Source organism: Prunus persica, chromosome G6 (genome assembly GCF_000346465.2).
Source record: "Prunus persica cultivar Lovell chromosome G6, Prunus_persica_NCBIv2, whole genome shotgun sequence".
Taxonomy (NCBI): domain Eukaryota; kingdom Viridiplantae; phylum Streptophyta; class Magnoliopsida; order Rosales; family Rosaceae; genus Prunus; species Prunus persica.
In genome coordinates, this window is record NC_034014.1 from 10,777,073 (window position 1) to 10,800,029 (window position 22,957).

General features: G+C 34.2%; 3 protein-coding genes across 6 annotated transcripts; all 3 read left to right on the plus strand.

The window, feature by feature from the left end:
• LOC18773784 (OTU domain-containing protein 5-B) lies at positions 1,155-7,431 on the plus strand. Of its 4 annotated transcripts, XM_020566015.1 has the most exons (10): positions 1,156-1,343; positions 1,772-1,812; positions 1,893-2,753; positions 3,523-3,684; positions 4,395-4,472; positions 5,470-5,548; positions 5,647-5,798; positions 6,341-6,406; positions 6,502-6,676; positions 6,839-7,431. In XM_020566015.1, the coding sequence occupies exons 3-10, from the start codon at positions 2,064-2,066 to the stop codon at positions 7,051-7,053; spliced, it is 1,617 nt and encodes a 538-aa protein (XP_020421604.1). In that variant the 5' UTR covers positions 1,156-1,343; positions 1,772-1,812; positions 1,893-2,063; the 3' UTR covers positions 7,054-7,431. The 4 variants fall into 4 exon arrangements, with proteins under 4 accessions (XP_020421606.1, XP_020421604.1, XP_020421605.1 ...); XM_020566017.1 differs by having other exon boundaries at positions 1,155-1,343; positions 1,772-2,753; positions 6,764-6,874; XM_020566016.1 differs by lacking the exon at positions 1,772-1,812 and having other exon boundaries at positions 1,883-2,753.
• On the plus strand, positions 10,363-15,350 carry LOC18775342 (mRNA-decapping enzyme-like protein). Its single transcript, XM_007205369.2, has 8 exons — positions 10,363-10,785; positions 10,858-10,898; positions 11,018-11,067; positions 11,685-11,829; positions 12,302-12,340; positions 12,673-12,799; positions 13,588-14,040; positions 14,767-15,350. Exons 1-8 carry the CDS (start codon positions 10,627-10,629, stop codon positions 14,821-14,823), a joined length of 1,071 nt encoding a protein of 356 aa, XP_007205431.1. The 5' UTR covers positions 10,363-10,626; the 3' UTR covers positions 14,824-15,350.
• On the plus strand, positions 19,801-21,606 carry LOC18772411 (cold-inducible RNA-binding protein). Its single transcript, XM_007206085.2, has 4 exons — positions 19,801-20,164; positions 20,958-21,026; positions 21,122-21,228; positions 21,297-21,606. Exons 1-4 carry the CDS (start codon positions 20,041-20,043, stop codon positions 21,366-21,368), a joined length of 372 nt encoding a protein of 123 aa, XP_007206147.1. The 5' UTR covers positions 19,801-20,040; the 3' UTR covers positions 21,369-21,606.

Here is a 22,957-nt window from a genome sequence, read left to right on the forward strand (position 1 = left end):
GTGGAAAGATAGGATTGTGTTTTTTAAAATTTACGTAGTGAGTTGGAAGATAAAATGAGTGGAGAAATGGTGGAAATAACAACACTTTTTATTAAAGATTTTAATTTTTATTAATATTTTATCACCAAAATATCAGAAAATGCCATTGGTTAATGTAAACATTAAGAATTAAAATTATTAATTAAATGAGGATAATATGGTAAATTCACAATTTTTCATATTAAAAAAATTAAAATTAAAAGAACATTCAGATAATGGATCCTATTTTTATGAAACACAACTATCCATTATCTTTTTTAATTCTAAAATAAATTTAAATTTTTTATAAAAAAAACCTCTCGCAGGCGCAAAAGCGCGTGCAGAGAGGGTAGTTATACTTAAGCAAAAAAAGTGGGTCCCATAGTGTCATTGTAGGGAACTAATAGAGAGATTTGACGAAAATCCTAACGGCCGAATCACATTGTAACAAATTGAAAAGAACGGGATATGTAATTGTAAAAATTGAGAAGATAGGAACTAACATACCTTAAGGGTGTAATCACAGGGTACCAAATTGTAATTAACTCTAATAACTATGTTGTTTGTGATGTTGAGAGTTGTCTGCTTCACTTGTGTATTGAGATGAAATTAATTAGAAAGTCCAAAATTTGAAAAGAGGTTATGAATTCATGTAAAAACAGAAATCTGTGATAAAGTAGATTATGGATATTTTTGATAGTTAGATAAGTTATACTTAGTTAATTTTATATTTTAATTTAAATATTATGATATACTTAAATTATAGAGGATACTCAATTAATTTTAAAATTCGCACTCATGCATATTTTCATCGCATCCATATGAAACGAAGCACGAGAGTGGAGAAAATTACCCTTGAATCAAAGACTTGTTTGTAAAAGATTTACTCAATAACAATTAATGGTTTGATCACACCATTAATTGTCAGGTGACTTTAACGAAGTGGAGAATAGAAGTTAACTTCACTCGCACGCGCGCACTAAACTGACTGACTCCTGTTCCACACGTGTAGTCAGCGTAGGGGAACTGGACACGTGTAAGCCTCTGGTGTCTGACTAGCCGTAGCTGGTAAAGTCCACGTCACGTGGCCGTCTCCCACTCTCCGTTAAAACGCAGCCTCCCATTTTCTTCCTCGTAAGTTCTCTTTCCCTTTCTTCCTCCTCTCTCTGCTCTTTTTCACCTTGCAAAATCAACAAAACCCTTAACACAAAAGTTGGGAATTTTGTTAAAATTTAATTAAAATTGATTAAATTTCGCTCAGCTTTTGCAGATCTCAGAGTCGCGCTTGAAGCTTGAGAAGGCTCTGTTTCTATCTTTGTTCTCAGGTGAGTCGCCAACTCGTGCTGAGTCAACCCTAGGGTTTTCTATTTAATTCACGGAATTTGTTAATTATGTGCGTTTTTTTAACTGGGTCGTCTTTGATGCCCCTGATTAATGTTTTTCTGCCGTGGGTCGTGGAGTTTTGGAGTTTTTGATTCGATTGTGTTGGATTTGTGTCTGCTTGGTTGCTGAGGTAAGGTAGGAAAAGGGAAACAAATTGAAAGAAAGTAGAAAGATTTGAGTTTTGTGTTTTGTTGATGTTGTGCTTTTTGGATAAAGTGATAAACTTTCCCCAAGTTTAGTAAGGGTTTTGTTATAATCTTGTTAGTTTTCCTATCTTTTTCCTCAGAAGCCAAGCGGATTATTAGAAAGCTGCGTTTTTGTTTTGTTTTGTTGATTTTTCTTGGAAATGTATGGTGTTTGTTGCTTGCAGCTTGGGATAGTTGAAGGGTGAAATTTTTGGCAATTTTTCGGGTAAAATTCGAGTAGCTTAGAGGGTTTTCTTGTTTAAAGTTCGAGCTCTGGGTCTCATGAGAATTGTTAGGGGAATGCAGAGATCGTTTCCCAAGGAGCAGAACGTGCTGGGCTGGAAGAAAACCTTCAGCCAAGGGATAGGCGTGACTGCGCCCAAGGCCAGAACCCGTGACAAGCATAACTCTAAGTTTGGGGTTTTGTGAAGGAGATTAGGCTAGGGTTTCTGTTGAAGACGTTAAGCATTGAATGCAATGACTCGGATTCTGGTTCAGCGAGGTTCTTCAAGTGGTTCTTCTTCGAACCCAAGCCGTCCTTCTTCCTTGTCTGGGTCCTCTTCAGGTTGGGCACAGCCACAGGTTAATAGTCCTCAGGTTGTTTCAGTTGTGAAAGAAGAGGAAATTGGAGAGGAGGCACAGGAACATGTTATTGTTGATGAGCTGTCAGAGTATTGTGGGAGTGGTGACAATAAGGCTGTAAAAAATGACGATCTATTGACCGAAAGCATTCATAATGATGACAATGTGAGTTCAAGTGATGAGCTAGCTGAGGGGGAGAAAGTTAGCAAAAATGACATTGCAGACCCAGGGGAAATGATGAAAGGTTTAGGTGGGTTGAGGATTTCTGAAAAGGTGACAGTTGAAAATGTGGACTCAAGCAGGGATTCTTTACAAAATGCGATTGGGAGTTCTCAGCCACCACCTCCTCCTGTTCCTCCCCCGAAACTTTCCTCAGCAAACTCAAATTCAAGGAGATCTGTCTCAGGAAGTTCAAATTCTGTGCGAATTGGACCTTCGAGAAGAGCAGTTGCCTGGCCTGTTGTTTCAACTAGGACTTCACCAACTGGGTCACGGCCTTCTTCCCCCAGGTCTCATGGTGAAGGCGAGGGGTACAATAGTGCTGATGAACAGAGCCCTTGCTTTGTATCCTCCTATGATGATGTTGTAAGTTTCTGATCTCATATATACAAACATCTAGGCAAGTCTGTTTGTCTCATGGATTTTATTGCGTGTATTCCTGGTGGTTTATACTGAATTGAAAAGTGTGGCATAAGATATTCATCTCTTTTAGCGATTTTTGTTACAATATTTAAAATTTTGCTTTCGTTTTTGGGCACGCAAGCCTAATCGCATCTCAAAATTGAACCTCCTTACATTATATCACAAAACAATACTTTGGGTTTCTCAAATTAGAGCTCTACTTATATCCAATTGTATCCTCACATCTTCCTTGACAAAACTATGATGCTTATTTTTTCAGTTCTTTTATATGAACTAAGATAACTGTATTAAAAGAAATGAGAAGTACAATCAAAGTGGAGCAGCAGCCCACAGAAGATACTACCCTTCAAAAACAAGAAGCCACAGCTAAAATACAAGAAAAATCACTCGACCATAAAGAATCCAGAAACACTGACCACTTGCATTTTATTAAAAACCTTAGAAATAGTAACTTCCTATGTCCACCAAACTACACTCCAAACTACAAAATCGATTAGAACTACAGTAAGGGGAATGCCTTTGAAATGTTTCAACAAAGAATCTCAAACAGAAGCTAATCCTCTAAGAGGATGTATCTTTGAAATGTTTATTATTTTTCAGGTGAAACTTTGGAGGTTGCATTTTGCACTCTCAATTTGATGTTATCATTTGTTGGCTCCATTCTTCACTTCAAATTCAGAAATCTCAATTTGACATTTTCAATGTATGTCAGGAAAGAGAACGACAGTTTGAAATTGATATTAGACGTGCAAAAGGTTTTGAAGTGAAAAGAATGCTGGAGGATGGGAATTGTCTCTTTCGTGCTGTTGCTGATCAAGTTTATGGAGATTCTGAAGCATATGACTTGATCAGGCAAATGTGCATAGATTATATGGTGTGATTCCTTATCCATGATCTTCTCTGTTGTATGCCATTGTGATCATTTTAGCCACTGCACAGTACTACATATGTACACATTTTTTCACTTTTTAATTCTATGAGAGGTTAATTGGGAATATGGTCATTTAATGTTATTACATGCTCACAAATAATAAAAAGAACTCTGAATTCTTATTGAAAGTATTCCATATCTATATGGTTTGTTCTCCAACAGTGGTTTGCCGAACAATGTTATGTACTGTCTGAGGTTGGTTCATCATAATGAGTTTCATTCATGTGGTAGATGCTGTTGATAAATGATATTTCAAGTTGATTGGTGGAATGAGTCGGTAGATGTTCTGTTCAGTTAGTGGGTATCTCAAGTCTTAACAATAATTTATTTGTTGTGCTTTATGCATTCATAATGAGAAGAAAAATGAAAGAACTGAATAATAGAAGGGAATAAAATCAGGAAGAAGAGTATATGTTTTGTTCATACGAAAACAGTTGTATTTTATATTCCTAGCCACTAATTGGTAAAGAAAATAAATTACCGGAGAGAAAAGAAATGTTGCCTTTCACTATTATAATCTCATCGATTAGCTGATGGTTTTCCAAAAGAAAGTCATACTAGACCAGAAAGGAAATTATCATAATCTAACTTGTACCCTCTTAACGCTGTAGTTCATTATGATTCTTGATACTTAGTTCTCTATATTTTTCCAGGAGCGAGAGAGGGATTACTTTTCTCAATTTATTACAGAAGGATTCACCTCTTATTGCAAGAGGAAAAGAAGAGACAAGGTATGCAGTATCATAATTTCATTAATGTTGTTTCCTTGAAATATATTATTGAGCAGAGGAGGTATGGCTGCACATGTAAGAAGCTCCATATAGTTTCTCAGATTGGCATCCTGAATTCCTCTCCTTTATTCCCAAATTGTCATCAAAGACACTCATCATATTTGAATTTGATCCCTAAATTCTTCCTCTTAAAGTTCATTAACATAATAGTTATGTCTATGTTGGAGATTAGCGAAAGTCTTGGTAGTATCTATTAAGATGACAAACCTATGGCCCACTATTACCAACACTGATGGTGTCCGCAACTTAAGCACCTATATAGCCCAGCAAGTGTGAGGTTTTATTGCAAAAGGCCTCAGTGTTCCAGGCCCTCTTCACGTGGGACCACCACATAGTGGGACACATGTGCAGCCAATTCCACATTGGTTATTGATTAACTTTTTGTTTAATTAAAGGTATAGGGTAGTTCAGGCATGGTAAATTGAGTCCACCACCTGAAGTCTTTCCAAACCTAGCATGGCACCCTCAGAGACGCAATTGCCCTAATTGGCTGTTGTTTTCGAGGATGATAATTGCACTGTCCCGTTGGAAGTATAGATACTAGGTTTCCTATGCATGCTGATTGTGAGAATGTGCAAGGTCTAGAAGTTGAATTATGGCACATTGATGACTATCAGTGATTGTCAACAATTATGTTAGGTGATTGAGGTGATTTTTGAACCTTATATCTTATCTCTAAGATTGGATGGTACCTATTACTCTTCCTCATAGCCTCCTTACTTACTAAGCTCAGTGTTTAATTATCTGATGGCCTTTCAAGTAGTCCTCTTTTAGTAATTTCATATTATTGTGGCTTCAGTTTCACCATGTGAATATGTTTGCTTAATTTTAAATTTAATGATAATCAGTGGATTATCTGTCTCAGTGGGATTTTGCACACAGTTCCCCATCTTTTCCACTGCTGATCCGTTTAATAATTGATTTTATCCTGTGTCAGGTGTATGGAAACAATGTGGAGATCCAAGCCTTATCCGAAATGTATAATCGACCCATCCATATTTATTCCTATAGCACAGGTGCTGAATTATCCTAGCTGCATAATGATTCTTGCTTTCTTCAGTGAACTTTGCTGTTTGCAATATATCATTTTTGTTAACTTTATGTCTGATGACAGAACCTATTAATATCTTCCACGGGAGCTATGACACGGACACACCACCCGTACGATTAAGTTACCATCATGGAAATCATTACAACTCTCTTGTTGATCCACGTCGTCAGACCATCGGTGCAGGACTTGGGTTCAGCTGTCTTCGCGGGATGGGTGTATGTGCTTAATCATTCTATCTTCATCTGGCCTTGATTATGTTAGTGTTACTTTATGTGGATGACACATGGATGACATAGATATTCCTTTTCTATGTCATCCATGTCTAGTTAATAATAAATAACAAGTTCTGGTTATGGAAAAGGGAAGGGGAAGGGTAATTTGGGAGTATTGATTCAAGGGGTGTTTGGGTAAAGTGATTTAATATTATTTTATAATTTTTTTTTGGGGTGGAAAATAAGATGAATGGGATGATGATATTGGGGGCTGGAAATAGCTCCATTCATTAAAAAAATTTCTCTGTTACTAGTATTAGCAATTGGAGAAGTTGTCAAAATGTCAGGAACTGATCATCAGCATCATGCAACGAGTGTGTGTGTGTGTGTGTGTGTGTGTTTTTTTCTTTTGTTTTGGGGAATTTGAAGGGTAAGAAATATGCAATTATTCTTTGTTCTGTAAACCTTGCAGTAGTTAATGGCTTGTTACCATTCTTCAATTGACACTTCAACAAACGTGATATTTCATCTTTTCATTGCTGCAGGCAAATGTTGACAAGGATCAGGTCAAGGCTGCTATTAAGGCTCAACAAGACCAACAAATTGATAATGCAAGTGTCTTGATTTTGTGCATTATAATTTTCAAGAATATTTTACCTGGAATATCATGATCATATCTTTTTCCCTCATCTTCTCCTCCTGGCAGGCACTTCTAGCTGAGGGGCGATTCTACTCAGATCTTGAGCTCACAGAGAAAGAAATTGAACGCATGGTGATGGAAGCTTCGAGGGCTGAGTATCATGCAGATGACACATTCAAGCAACAACTTGGAAGGAGAGAATCTTCCACTTCTAGCGCTGAGCCATCATCTTCTGGAGCTAGTGAGTTATCTTAACTGGGTAGATGAACTTGTTAAGTTTTTAGTAGTAGAGGATCATTTTACATGGGATTAAACTGCGTTTTTGTAGGATATAGTTTTGGCTGCTCTTTGTTGTGTGTTTGTCAAATGACTTGATTGATTCTATGCAACCTGTGAGTAACAGGATCATCAGGAAGTGAGACTAAGCTAGGAGTGAGGGGCCATGGTTTTCAAGATTCCCCTCTTAGCAGCAGTATGCAAGTTGTGCTGTCGATGGGGTTCAGCTACCTGCAGGTGATCGAGGCTTACAGCATATTCGGAGATGATGTCGATTCCATGGTTTGTTACTTATTGGAAACTAGCAGCAGTAGCAGGCGCAAAGGCAAGGCAACTGAATGAGCTGGTACAAAACAAATTTAGGAATGCTGGTGAGATTGTGTTGGCTTCTTTGTGATCAAACTGCAGTCTTCGTAAAGAAAATGATTCCTATTCAGTTCTAGCCTGTGAACCATAAATATGTTATCTACGTTAAATCAATAAACTGTAGTCTTTGTTATCAAACTAATCTGTTTCTAGAGGTACCGTTGCGCCATTCTGATATAGGAAAATTCAACTGTATCGTTATGCACACTTAGAATAACTTTCAGCTTATGAGCAAATTGAGCCGAATCTGTTTAGAGAGATGTGATGGTGTTTATCATTCTCAACTGTATTGTTATTCACACTTTGAATAACTTTCAGCTTATGAGCAAATTGAGCTGAATATGTTTAGAGAGTTGTGTGATGGTGTTTATCATTCTTAAAAAGTTATTGTGCACTCTTTCCTTATAAGAGTATAAAGAATAACTTGTACTTGGGGTCGAAAAACCAGTCCTCTTTGAGGGAAAAAGAAGTAAGTCATGCATTCTTATAAGGAAGAAATTGTCTTCTTTGAGGGAAAAAGAAGCAGGCGGGAATCGTGGGCTTTGCTTTTAATCAATTTGGTGCACAATCAACAATTTTTCTTTATTCAACTTATGAATTGTAGATGTATGATTGTGCAAATTGACATTTGAAACACAATCACAGATTCACAGAGTGGGTGATATGGGGAAAATGCCAACTAAAATGCGATGTTTTATTTTTGGGTCAAAATACGTCACAATGAGAATTGAGAGACATGAAAAGATATGTGGATGAGAAAGCAAGAGATGAAGCATTTGCAAGAGAAATGGAGTATGTACACAAACAAGACATGGACAAGAAGGATCGGGAAATCATGGCTATGGATATAAGTCATATGTCCCTTGAAACAAAGTCATTATTAGAAGGCTTTTCTGTGATGATGGGCCAAGCAATACTGATTGGTTAAATGATGAAAACCATTAGGTTGTATTGCTTGTCTTTTATTTAGTTAGTTGTATTACTTGTCTTTTATTTAATTGGTTGTATTGTTGGTCTTTTATTTAATTTAAATTATGAAATTTGAGATGTGAATTTTATAATAAATATAGACAAGTTGCAACCGAAAGTCTTATCCGAAATATGAGATGTAAATTTTATAATAAATATTGACATATGGCAACCGAAAATCTTATCCAAATTAATCGTTTAAGTTTTTTTTTAAAAAAAATTTAAGTGAATAGTATTTGCCCTTTGCGATGGCAATGGGTGGAGACACAACAAGCCTTTTGCAAAAACTGACACTATTCACTTGATCCTTGCCTCCCTTTACCCTTTGTCATGGCAAATGAGTGAAAATGTTCTTATTGAAATGAGCTTACTGATTAATAAAGCCAAGTAGACAATTTATTTGTAGTTTACTACATTTCTTAATTAGAAATAAATTTCATTAAAATAGAAAAATTAGAAAAAAGTAGTTACACACACAATAAAATCATATTGGAGAGGTCTAGGTTTTCTTGGACATTCCAATAAATACAAAATGACTCATTTCCTCCAATTACACTTGGTAAGGCCAATTATTGCCACACAAAAGGCCAACAAAGGGCTAAACTGCTGTTTTGCCCCTTGAAGTATGTTATATTATCCTTTGATCTATTTTTTTGGTAAATTAAATATACGAACTACATAAAAATAGCCAAATGACAATTTATCCCTTTCTGCTTATATCGGGGAGAAGGTGAGTTGCTCAGTACCCATATAAAAAGGAGTGGATTTTGTTGCCTTTCCTTTGTTTTTCTGTATTCATTTTCTGGATTTAAGATTTTAGTTGAGAAGATCAGATATCGGGCCTCCATGCCACGGCTCCTTTGACACCAGAAAACTGCTACCACACCATCAATTAAGGCTACAAACACAGTAACACAAATATTCCATCTTAGACAATCAATCATAAAAAACAGAAAGACAAAGGCAACCAGAAAATCCACTTGAGAATCCCAATTCCACCATAATCGCAATCGCCCAAGTTGCTGGATAGAGAAAACTTATGCCTTAGTTCTTTTTTTTTTTGGTCAAAACTTATGCCTACTGTCTAAAATATCAATGGTTTAGGAAATATCGGTAGTCCAAAAAAGGAAAATTTTGATGAAAATATTGGGAAATTATCGATATCGATAAAGATTGAATAAGAATCACGAAAATTGTAAGAAAAACTTAGAAATTTTTCTTGAGACTTTGGAGGATGTTTATTTAGTCAATTATCTATTACTTTATCACAAAAAATTAGCATTGCATGATGAGTTTAACTAATTTAAGTTGATTATATAGCGAGCTGACAAACACTAGGAGTGTAGAATATATATAGTAATTAATGAAAGAAGATTAAACACACCATAATCATTTATTTATAATTATTTATTACAATATTTTACACTTTATACATTGCATGGTAATATACAAGAGTGACTTAGTACCACATAGAGTTTTTAAGATTTTTGAGTTATTTACACTAACACCTCCTGAGGTTTTCGGTTTTTTCACAAAACTCTTTCAGACCCCCTTAAGGTTTTAAATTGTTTTCACAAAACTCCTTTTCATTGATTTTCCATCCAAAGATTGATAATTTTATACAAAAAAATTCTCCAAATGACAAAGTTGGCCTTTGAGGTTAGATTGCATATACTTCTTTGAGGTTAATTTTGTCATTTGCATAAGTTTTTTTTTTTCTTCAATGAAATCATCAATTTTGGACAAACAATCAACGAAAATGGGTTTTGTGAAAACAAACTAAAACATCAAGGGGTGTTTATGTAAGTTTTGATCTAGTGTTCATGTAAGTTTTGAGACCTGATGTGGTTTTGTGAAAACACAAGAAATCTCAAGGAGTGTTGGTGTAAATAACTCTTCAAATTTTCAGTGTCTTCATCGTCTCAATATTATCAATATTGTAGCAATATTTAGACTAAATGTTGCTGAAGTGAGAAATTATCGACATCGATATTTTTCGATATTATCGACGTCAATATTTTCTGATATTATCGTCAATATTATTAATACTTATACGATATGTGTGCGAATATGTTCCAAAGTATTCTAGACCCGAAAAAATGATAATATTTTTAAAATTTCATCGATATTATCGATATTTTAGGCCTTACTTTGCATTGTTTTGGTATATGGTCAAAACTTATGCCTCAGGTATTTTGGTATTTGGTCAAAACTCAGCCCTCAGTCAGTCCTTGCATCGCACGTCATTCGACAAAAGGATAAATTTGTCATTGGAAATTTTAATAAAAAGGCGGGAAAATAGAATAGCGGCAGAACGAACAGAGCTGAGAACTCGAAACCACCCTTTCCTTTCTTCTAGAAAATTCTGCAGAAGAATGTGAGGGTATTTTCGTCATTGTGAAGAACGGCGTCACGGGGTCACTTACAGAAGAAGGCTTGGGTGGGGCCCTTTCCATCTTCCATAAATTGCGTCTCTTCTTCCTCCCTCTTCCTCTGCGGAAGCTTGGTATTGCTGGCTGAGAACTAAACCAGTGACAGCACAAGAAAAGATATAAAGCAAAAAAAAAAAGAAGAAAGAAAATGGCACAGAACGGGAAATTAAGGCCAAATCTGGACCAGCAGAGCACAAAGCTTCTCAATCTAACTGTTCTCCAGCGAATCGACCCATTTATCGACGAAATTCTCATCACCGCAACTCATGTCACCTTCTACGAGTTCAACACTGACCTCAGCGAATGGGTATGCTTTTTCATTTTTTTGTCATTCTCTGATTGCATTCTACTCATTTTCTGTGGGTTTTCAAATTTTCAGAGTCGCAAGGACGTCGAAGGATCTCTCTTCGTCGTCAAGAGGTGATTTTCTCTTTACTATGTTGATGGTTTTTGGAATGCAAAATTTGGGGTGGTTTGTTTTGGTGTTAATTTTTTTTTTTTTCCAAATGGGGTTAAGTTTATTGCTGTTGTTATTTCAGGAATGCTCAACCTCGGTTTCAGTTTATTGTGATGAATCGCCGGAGTACTGGTAAGTGTATTTGCATTTTGTTCTAATTCTTGATACATTTGTCATTCGGTGCTTTGCTAATTATTTCGACTTGAAGTTTTATTGGTGTTTGACAATGGGTTTATCAGATTCTCTTGTTACAAGCTAAACTCTACTCCTTATTATATGCTTGAAATTACTGAAATTGAATGATGGAAAATTTGCTATGATACTATTGATACAGGGTTTAGGGTTTACTTTGAAAGTAAGCCAAATGTCACATCATTACTGGAGTCTGGACCACATTTCTGGGTTATTTTTTCTGTTCAATTTCCTTTCCTTTCTGGTTCGATGTTCTTCTTTGCCTCTCGTCTTAAAATCCTTTGCATTTGCTCCTGCATGAAAGGTTAAGGATCAAGAGGACAGTATTTGAGATTAAGATTTGACAAGACATTTACTTAAGACTTCCACTTGATCTTTTGGTATGGTTATAAGACTTTGTAGAAATTTTGTTTTGTTTTGAATATCTCACATTACTAACAAGCTTGATGATGTTTTTGTCTTTTAATTTTTAATTTTTGTATGGCTTACATTTTTGTTTAATTATTTTTTTCTCAGTTTCTGTATTTTAAAACAATTCAGTATGTTTGGATAAGCAGAAAATTTGGTGGAGGATCTTTTGGGAGATTTTGAATTCGAAGTTCAGGTTCCATATCTTTTGTATCGAAATGCAGCCCGAGAGGTCAATGGTATTTGGTTCTACAATGCAAGTGAATGTGAAGACGTGGCAAATCTTTTTAGCAGGTAGAGCTGTCGTCTTGCAGTCTAAGTTGATTGAAAAAATTACAATCTTTGTGGTGTTTTTGATTTGATACAATCAATAACCTTGTGGACGCTATAAGTATAGCAGTGGATGGATGTACCTTTACATGGTAGTATGTAGGACAGGGAGAGAAACTGGGAGAAAATAGAATGAGAAAGAGAGATAGAATAGAGGTTGAAAAAGTACAGAGAGAAGAGAGAGACAGAGAAAGGGAGGCAAAGTTGGGGGGTAAACTCAATGTATCTCAAATGAGTGTGCCAAAGTCTGAAATCTCTACTACAATTTACAATAAGGCATTTATGTAGGCTGAGGAATGGGTCTTGAACTCTTCAGTATTTAAAGAATTTCCATGTCTTGCTGTTTTTGTAGGGTGATGTTGTTTCACCAGATTTTTTCATTATTCTAAATTGTCTTGTTTCTTAATCAATTTTTTCTTGTATTACTTTTGTCCAGGATACTTGGTGCATATTCCAAGGTGTCATCGACAAAGAGGTAATATTTAGTTCATTCATACTTCACAGATTTAGTTATACCGTTTGAAATGTTGAAAGGATAATGATTTTTCTTTCTTTCTGAAATCTGTGGTATTACAAGTTTTTTCCCTTGCATGACATTAGCATTATGAACTTCTGGGTTTGTACTATTGATCATCTTGAAGGTTGATATTTTGTTTTTGTATACTTCTGAGATCTGGGTTATTACACAATTTATTTTCCTTTAAACCTTTGGAATGTTTTACCTATATTCTGGTCTCAGGACAATAGTATAAGAACTTCTGGGTTTCGAGCATCTTAAATGTTCAGTTGTCTTGTGTTCTTTTGTAGCGAGTTTGAGGAACTGGAAGCAGTCCCAACTATAGCTTTTATGGATGGTCCTTTGGAGCCATCATCATCAACTGCCTGCATTGTCACAGATGTTCCAGATGATCCTGCCTTTGTGAACTTCTTTAGTGTATGTTCTCTTCCTCTTGATATTATGTGGTTGTGGAAATATGTTCTGGCATTCACATTTTTCCTACTTGATATCTTAGTTATAGTATTCTTGTTTTTGGATCTTTTGTAAATATGATTGTAATACTAAACAACAGAAAATGTAGCCACCCTATTTGTGTGCTGGCATGTGTTTTTGTGTATGTATTTTATTTTTGGACTTTCTAGTCTTACCATGTGGATTATGGGATGATTCTAACATGATTTTCAAGTGTGTAGCATCAACTGCCTAGGGTTTCATGAATTTCTAACTTTTGAGTCATTGGTGTAGGAATTTTGATTGTTCTATACACAGTAGTAGAATCAAAATGTTTTGCTTGTCTAAAAATTTCTGCTGTTGATGCTAACATTGGTCTACTTTTAAATTCAGTGATGTGTAGAGTCGTTTTGTTGGATTAAAATAAATAAATAATTCCAATGGATTACTTCCCTAAATGTGCTGGGTTTATAGTGTTTTTTTTTTTCCTTTCACATTTTAAGCTCGCATATATATTGTTCTTATACTCGATGGATGCCTGCATATATATACATTAACACAGCACACACATGCACACAGGTTGGATATTTAGGATTGAGTCTCTGACTCTTGTCCTTTTCTCTAAGCAGATAACTTTATGTTTGTCACAATTCCACCCCTGCATGTGCACATATGTTGGTCAACATACTGATGATATAAATTTATGTAACAAATGTGCGTCTTATTTCATTTTCCCGTATCTGGGCTGGACTGAATTTTATAATTAATTGCAGACGGCTACAACTATCGTGAATTCTTCAACTACAACAATTACTGGACAGCCTTACCAGCCTTCTTCGACAATCTCTCTACCTTCCCATCCAGTCGGAGTTGCCCCTTCCCCTATTCCTAGCATGCAGATATCATCTGCAACTTTAGCCCCTTTCCTTGACATCCCTGAATCCCACAGCAACACCAAACTGGTCAATAATCTTGTAAAGCCATCTTCGTTTTTTGTTCCTCCTTCCTCTTCACCAACATCGATGCCACGTGTCTCTTCATCAGTGCCTACTGCTCCTCATCTTCACCCTGCTGTAAGTCTACAACGTCCATATGGTGCTCCTTTGTTACAACCTTTTCCACCACCAGCTCCTCCACCATCTCTCACTCCTGCTTCTTTTCCTATCCCGAACTGTGGGCCAGTTAACAGAGACAAAGTTCGAAATGCACTCATGCTGCTTGTGCAGGTTAGTTTTCAGTACTGGTGTTACATAGTTATGTGACTGCTTTCACTTTTCAGTTGAGAAGATCGCATGTTTACATTAATCTTGAAAATTCATTCACGCATATTGTGACAAGCGTTTCAAAATACAAAATGCACCAGGAACATTTTGTAGTGTTATGTTCGATAAATATTTGGAGCTGGTTGTACAGGGTATGCTGTATATCAAGGAAACCAATACCTAGTTTAGCTACTGGTTGTACAGGATAAAATTATTGAGTTTCTGTTGATATCTTTTGCTTGTTGGATTTAATGTGCCAGTTTTGTGAACAAAGAGTTTAGCTACTGTTGTTTCTTGCGCATGATTTTCCTTGTGGTCATTACCTAGGATCTGAAACCCTTACTAATAGATTCAGCAAATTATACTAGTGAAATTAAATTTAACCAGGAAATGTGCATTCAAAGCTTCTCTCTCTTTTATCCCCTTGTGTGTGTGTTTTCTTTGTGGTAATTTTAATCTAGTTTGTGGAAAATAAATTTTGGTAAATTGCAAGTCAGTTGACAAAAGAGATGATTTGGCCGAAGTTGTTACATGTCAATGGTTGACTAGAGTTCTAATTATCTAGACTCTGAATTAAACTACCAAATAAGAACTCAACCTCTTTGCATGAGTTGAGCTCCTGCCTAATCCGTATGTTCCTCTTAATGATGATTATTACTAACTTGTTCATAATTTGATACTGTGTTGTAGGACAATCATTTCATCGACATGGTATATGGAGCACTCCTGAATGCACACCATTCATAACCTTATGAGAGAAATTTTACTGTCAGCATGTAGGCCACTGAACATCCTACTCGAAGCGGCATACAATCTACAAGCTGGATTGTTTTTGTTCATTGTGTAGCTTTTTCTTATGTTTTGCTCTTTTTATCGTAACCCCGTCAGATGTGTGCGTATGAATGTATAGCATGTCAATACTCATTCCCATGAGATAGTACTTGACATATATGTAGGTGTATTTTGATATTGTAATTGTCTGTGACCTGTACTCTTGAATGTTTGGTTAGTGATGCAGTGAGATTAGCACTTACATACATGGACCATGGGATTCATGCAAGATGAGGTTCATTCAGTTATAATAAATAGGTGTCCTAGTGATCTATAATTAAGATGAGTCTTTTCATGTTTTGGGATTATCTAGTCATAGGTGAAATTCTTGGATTTATGAAAGACGAACAACTGTAGGTTCAAGATATACAATAAATAGGGGGATTTGGTTCAATGTAAGTGATATCTTCCTGATATCTATAAATAGTTGTTTTAGTTGTTTCAGTTGTTGATGTAAGAAATGTCCTGAATCAGTTATTGAAAATTTAAAATTTCTCTCTTTTATTAACTTGTATTCCTTTAGAATCAACAAAAATCTTGGCTATTTTCATTCTAGAGACTCAACAAGGTATAGAACCCCTTCATTCTTGGCTATTCTCGTCTCGAGAATCAACAAAGATTTAAGGTTTATTGTGTTTGTGAAATTTTATTGTTCTTTGCACATCACACGCTGTCAGTTAGTCATCATTTGAAGCACGATCAAAGACCAATTATATTATTCTCAGCAATTTTATGCCTCTTAACCTAAGGAAGTCAGTTCGACCCAAAAAAAAAAACACCCAAGGAAGTCAGCTTGAGCGTTAAAATGAATTTTGCTGGTATTAAAGGAGGCCCTCAAAAGATTTACCGCTCGAATATGGACTGATTGCGCAATGAGAATGTTGACTAAACATTGATAATGTTTACCTCAAGTCTTCTCCAAATATTGATAATGTTGACTAAACATTGATACTTTACTATTGATATAATGAGTTTATTTGAGAACAATGTTAGAGTAAAAGTTCTATTTGAGAGTATTTCCCAAACGAAAATGAATCTTTTCTCATGAGTGTTTCTTCCTCCCTGTCAAATGTGGTATTCATTTCTCCCCTCCTCCAGCCATCCTTTGACCGCCATTTCAATGGTGCTCATCACTAGGGTTGGGCACGGTGCGATTTAGCTAGGTTTTTCGGTTGGAACTGATCATTAACCCATGTCAGTTAACCAAATCTCATAAAAGATGCCAAACCATCATAAGCCTCAACTGAACAATAATGAAATAGCCTTATTTAGTGTAATTCAAAGTAGATATGATTAAGGCCGTTTACCATCTCAGATATTGTTTGTTTATTTATTATTTTTAAAGTAGTACACTGAAATATATATGAAATGTTAAACTTCATCTAAGCAATTAGGTTTATACTTTGTATATCTATATATATAAAGCAAAAGGCAGAGAATTGTAAAACATTCAAAATAGCAGAAAATGCCCTTGGTTAATTCAAATATTAAGAATTAAAATTATTAATTAAATGAGGATAATATGGTAAATTCACATTTTTTTCATATTAAAAAAAATTAAAATTAAAAACAAAATCAGATAATATGTCCTACTTTTATGAAACATAACTACCCATGTTATCTTTTCTTAATTCTAAAAATAAAATAAAAAATAAAAAATAAAATCAATTGCCAGCATGTGCCAAGGGGCTGCTAGTATATATAAAGCAAAAGGTAGAGAATGATGAAACATTCAAAATACCAGAAAATACCCTTGGTTAATTCAAACATTCAGAATTAAAATTATTAATTAAATGAGAAAAATATGGTAAATTCACATTTTTTCATATTTAAAAAATTAAATTAAAAACAAAATAAGATAATAGATCCTACTTTTATGGAACATAACTACCCATATTATCTTTTCTTAATTCTAAAAAAAAAATAGAAAAAGAAAATCAATTGGCACATGTCACGCATGTGCCAAGGGGCTAGTTTTCTTTTATGCTGGAGTTTTTTCTTAAATAAATATATTTTAAATTTCCCACAAATATCATAAAAGTAATGAACTTTCAAACATAACGAGATCAATAAAACCAAACCGAAAGGGGACAATTTTTTTTTTTTGGTGGGTAAATATCAAGAGGTGTCCCCACACTCGAAGGGTGTGATTAATTCCCGTTTGGAGTTTGGCTTGCCCCTGGTCACAAAGTACTTCCAACGAGTTTCGACCCCCTACCATTAAGACACTAGGTAGCTCGTCAACTGGAGGTGGCAATTTGCCAACCGTACCACACCTTGTTTGTCTAAGAATTTTTGCTTTTGTTGTGGTTCAAAATTTTTATGAGAATCTTAATTAATGACAATATTTGTTTGTTTGTGTGCTTCTAAACAAAATCAAGTCAGAAACTTAATAATAAAATTGTGATTGTCACGCAACTTGAGCTTTGTATATACTTCTTTTTGTTTTTGTTACTGAGTTTCTAGAGCAAAAACACACCAAGCTCGTACTAAACTCCTTAAATTTTATGTGATTAACGAGATAAAATTCCAAAAGAATGTTATGGTAATTGTTACACACTCATAACTTTAGAATTTAGTAATTTTTGGATTTAGAATTTATAAGGGTTTAAAACTTGAACATTTTTCGAATTGTAAATTGATCTATTTATCTATATATATAAAGCAAAAGGCAAAGAATGGTGAAACATTCAAAATACCAGAAAATACCCTTGGATAAGGCAAACATTAAGAATTGAAATTATTAATTAAATGAGGATAATATGGTAAATTCACACTTTTCATATTAAAAAAATAAAAATAAAAAGAATAATCAGATAATGGATCCTATTTTTATGGACTACAACTACCCATTATCTTTTTTAATTCTAAAATAAATTTAAAGTTAAAAAAAAAAAAAGCCTCTCGCAGGTGCGGAAGCGCGTGCAGAGAGGCTAGTATTGAATTAAAAAAAACATATTGATATAAATCAATCGGAGTTAATAAGAGAAAATAAGCATATTAAAAATTTGATTGATGATTTCCAAATTCGAAAAGATTTTAGAGTGTTGCTAAACTAACCTTAAAATTAACTGAGTACATCCTGTGATCTAAGTATACCCTAATCAAAATGTAAAATTATCGAAGTACACCATATTTAACTACCAAAAATATCCATGATACACTATATTCTATCACACAACGCCCTAATACCAATCCTAAATCTGGTTTCTCTTTTTACATTAATTTGTGCCTTCTTTTCAGATTTTGGGTTTGCATCAAAATCTTTAATTTCGTAAGCTGTTGTGGGAGTAGATTTGCTAGCTCCTCCCATTCAAAGCTTGATTCTTGTAAATCCTTGTGATTGTCTTTATTTATTTTTTATTTTTGGATTGAAGTTGTTGCCCTACAAATACAAGATGCATAATGTTAATTAGCTAAAACACGAGCTGATATTGCCCTCATGAACTCTGATGATGGACAAGAACCTCCTCAATCTCAAGTTAATCAGCAGATTGAAAGTGAATTCCCAACATAAATTTCCTGTAGCAACAAAGCAATGTTGGGCTTCTTCCTCCAAAATTCCTTACTTTTTTATTTATTTATCAATATTGTTTTGCATTTTAAAAAAAACAAGCACCAAGCAATACAAAAACTTCTCTATATTTGATTAGGGTTGAATTTGGTGAGTACTGTACTTATTAAAATATATCTTTTTTTGTCATTTTATATTAAGGTTAATTAGTAATTCAATAAATAGTTTGATGGTAAGTTATACTCAAGGATTAAAATATCGGCTGTGCAGATAATATCAGGCCTCCAATTTAAGGATATTTCGGGGATATATCGTTATCGTTTTAGGTATCGTGAAAAAATCAACAAAACTGACAGATATAGGCATTGAAACACATAATTTTGGTGTAAAACTTTTATATATGTTATGTACATTATCAATGAATGTATTGAACAAATAAAACTCAAAATTTACTAATAAAAAGATTTACATATGATAAAATATAAGTTATATGTAATGCGCGTAAATGAAAAGTTTTAAAATAAAATGTTAATTAGAATGAATAAACCATGCATGAATCCATAGTTAGTTTAAACATTGGATTACAATTTAGATAAGTGTCCATCTACATAAGTGAAGAGCTCTTATGAGGTTCAAACAATGAAGAACAACCATCTAGATTCATACAATAGTCATACCAAGTCATGTAACCTGAGCAGTTTGTAAGCCACGTTTGAACATGGTGCACATAGGTGTCTCTTGAGCTCCCTATTGTCCTCCCATATATGGGATAGTTAGGATTAACCAACTAGTAGGTCCATAATCTTTTTTATCATCTGGAGCTCCATAACTAGTTCCACTATAATCAGACATGACATAACTATAGCCATCATAAGATTCATTTTACTAGGTCTAGTTCATATGCTCATAAATCCAAAACTGATCGCCATGTCCTGTTCAGATGGATTGGAGGTATTTAGGCAGTGAACTGTGCGTAGATTCTTCATATGAATAAATTATAGGGTTATGGGTAAGGATTAGCTATTTTTGGGTTTCAATTTGCTTCAATTGCCTTTAAAACTTCTGAAATTTTTTTGGGTTCTGTTATGGGTATCGAAAAATATCGGGAATATCGGCAAAATATAAGGGATATTACATTTATCGGGGATATATCGTCGATACAGGGGAAGATATGGCCTTTTTTTTTTTTTTTTTTGGTCAAAGGGAAGATATGGCCTTATCCCCCAATATCAGTGTATCGGCCGATATTTCAATCCTTGATTATGCTCAATTAATTTTAGAATTCGTTTAGCAACACTCAAGATTTTATTAACTTGGAAAAAAAAGAATTTATGCTAAAATAGTCCTTTCCTCAACTTTTATTCTGTAATAGGCCCAGCCCCGTCCAGTACCTCTTTGTCTCTTTAATGTGAAGGGACCATTTTAGAATAGAATTTGTGAAAATGAGTTATTTTAGCTAATTTCACCTATAAAAAGAAAAAAAAAAAGAAAAAAAAGACCAAAACATAAAACAAGGTTCAGTTTTCAGGCACCGAATGCTGAACTGCTGACTGCTCCTACAGTCTTTAGTCTCAGACGCAGAGTAAGACTGAATTTATCATTTTCTCTCCCTCAGAGAAATGGCGGCATCGTTAAGAGAAATGTCCAAAAGCTTTCTGAGGCACACTTCTCATCCCAACCCCTATATCCCTCCAGCCCACTTTCTCTTCTCCAGGGGATTTTCTTCCAAGCTTTTGGTCAAAGGTACTCTCTCTCTCTCTCTCTCTCTCTCTCTCTCTCTCTCTCTCTCTCTCTCACTGTTTTGTTTCTGTGATCTTTTCCATTGATATGTTTCTATCATTTAAGACAACTATGTCTAAGGAAGAAAAAGATTTGATTTTTGATTGCCGTATGTGACCCATTTTGCAGCTTAGCTGTTTGTTGAATTGCCTCTTCGGAGCTCTTTTTGAGTTCAATAAAATGTCTCTGTGTATGTAACTTCTTTCTTACTGCTATTAGTGTTGTTGAATAATGCTTGGAATAAGATTTTTAGAAGCCAATGGATTGGGAATCGCCGTTCGTGTCTGGAAAAGCTTGGAATGGAGCTGTTCTTATGTTTATGAAAAATTAATGGAATTTTGCTTTGATGGTGGAAGCATAAATATAAGAGCATGCTTCATTTTGAGTTATTATAAAAGTTCAAGATTCGAATATGAGAATGCAAAACCTATACAAAACATGAGAATGCATAATTAGGAAATGTTAAACTCATTTTTACCCTCAATTTGAACATGATAATGCAAATCCCTAAATCTGGTAGAATGCATTATTTCTATTCGGGCATGTTAAACTCATTCTTCAGCCTTAATTTTTCAAAACAAACACAGCATTCGGGAACGGGAGATCCACGTGAGCCTCTACGGCACTATGTGAAGGGTAGGGTTGGGGTTTATGATTGTAAGTCATATGAACAAGATTGCTAGTTTTGTGCATCTTGCAAGTTACATTGTTTGACACAGCCGAACTTTTGAAAACTCATGGGGTTCTGTCTCATTAGGTATATCGTTCACCTCCACAGAAGAGTCATTGACTCAAGCATTTTCGCCATTCGGCAAAGTTCTTGATGGTATGCCTTAATCTTGTTGATACAAACTTAAGCATATTTTTCCATGTTAATAAACTGCAAAGTTCAAACATCCAGCTGTCTTTCTTCTTGTTCAGCTAACATAGTGAGAAATAAAGTTACGAACAAGTCAAAAGGTTTTGGATATGTGACCTTTGAGACAGAGGAGGATGCCGAAAAGGCTTTGGTGAACATGAATGGGAAGGTAAGAATGCATTAATTCTTCTTGCACTTCATTCTGCGAATGTTTCTTGACACTAGAATCACTTGCAGATGGTGGATCAACGCGTTGTTTTAGTGGACAAAGCATGGCCAGACAACAGGAAGGCCAAAAATGTAGGTTGAGAGAAGCTACATTGTGCCTGTGATAGTTTTAGGACATACTCTCTGAATGAGTTGGAATGGCTGGAAATGTTCTAAGAGACCTTGAGGTGCAATTTCTGGTCACGCAATAATTTTTAGTTCTCTTGAGATATCACAAACTTATGGCAGTATTTGTACCATTCAGAGGCGGAAACCCACTTCAAACCTTCTTTTTTCCCCTTTTGTATTTTTCATAGATAAGCTATTGTATTTTACAAAAGAAAAATCTCTCTTCATAATTTCCACGACCAAATCCTAAAGTTAAACAATACCTGGAAAAGACAATTGCATATTGTTAAAAAGTCAAGAAACATGAACGGGATTGATAAAGAAAGGTTTGTAAAGGTTCGTTTTATTTTTTGCAATAGGTCCTAAAAAAAACTTGTTAAAGCCATAAGTTTGGATTTTTTTCCCTATGGCCTCCCAAAAAAATAATTAAGGAAAATACTTCCATCCTTACAAGTAAGTAGGAGCTCCTACATTTTTGCCAATAGCAATGTGACAGGTGTGCATAAGTTTTTCTTTAAAATTCACATGTTCTAAAACTTTACGATATTTTGGTAACTTAAATCCCTTTAGGGGTCGTTTGGTACACAGTCTTGGCTTGGACTGGCTTGGACTAAATTTAGTACCATGTTTGTTTCATTTAATTCTAGTCTTAGATGAGATTGCTAATACCGGGCCCACCAAAAACACCTCATTAGGAGGGGACTACTAAGCCCATGTAGAAAGGGAGGATTAGCTAGTCCTTTGTTCACCAATGTATAAGATGCATATATTATATTGTAATACTAATAACATATATTACTATTATTATTATTATTATTATTATTATTATTATTACATACACATATACTATAATGTACATATATACATGTATATACACATATACATGTATATATATATAAACACATATATACATATATAATATATATATAAATACATATAGATATATTCACATATATTATTATTATAATATACTCATATACACATACATATTAATATTATAATAATAGCATACATGTATACATGTATATATGTAATATATATTATATTACATATTAATGTACATATATACACGTATATATATAGACATATATAATATATAAATACATATAGATATATACACATATATTATTATTATAATATACCCATATACACATACATATTAATATTATAATAATAGCATACATGTATATATGTAATATATATATATATAAGTATATATACATATATGTGTATATATATTATACCCATGTATGTATTATAATATACATATACATTATATATTTATACTATATGTATATATATTATAATATACATATATATATGTATTATACCCATATATCTATTATAATATATAGATACACCTATATACACATATATTATATACATGTATATACGTATATATATGTATATTATAATATATAATATATATACATATATTATACATATATTATATATACATATGTATTTTATAATATATATAATGTATATGTATATATACATACATATATAATATATGTATATACATGTATATACATGTATATTATTATTATTATAACGTATAT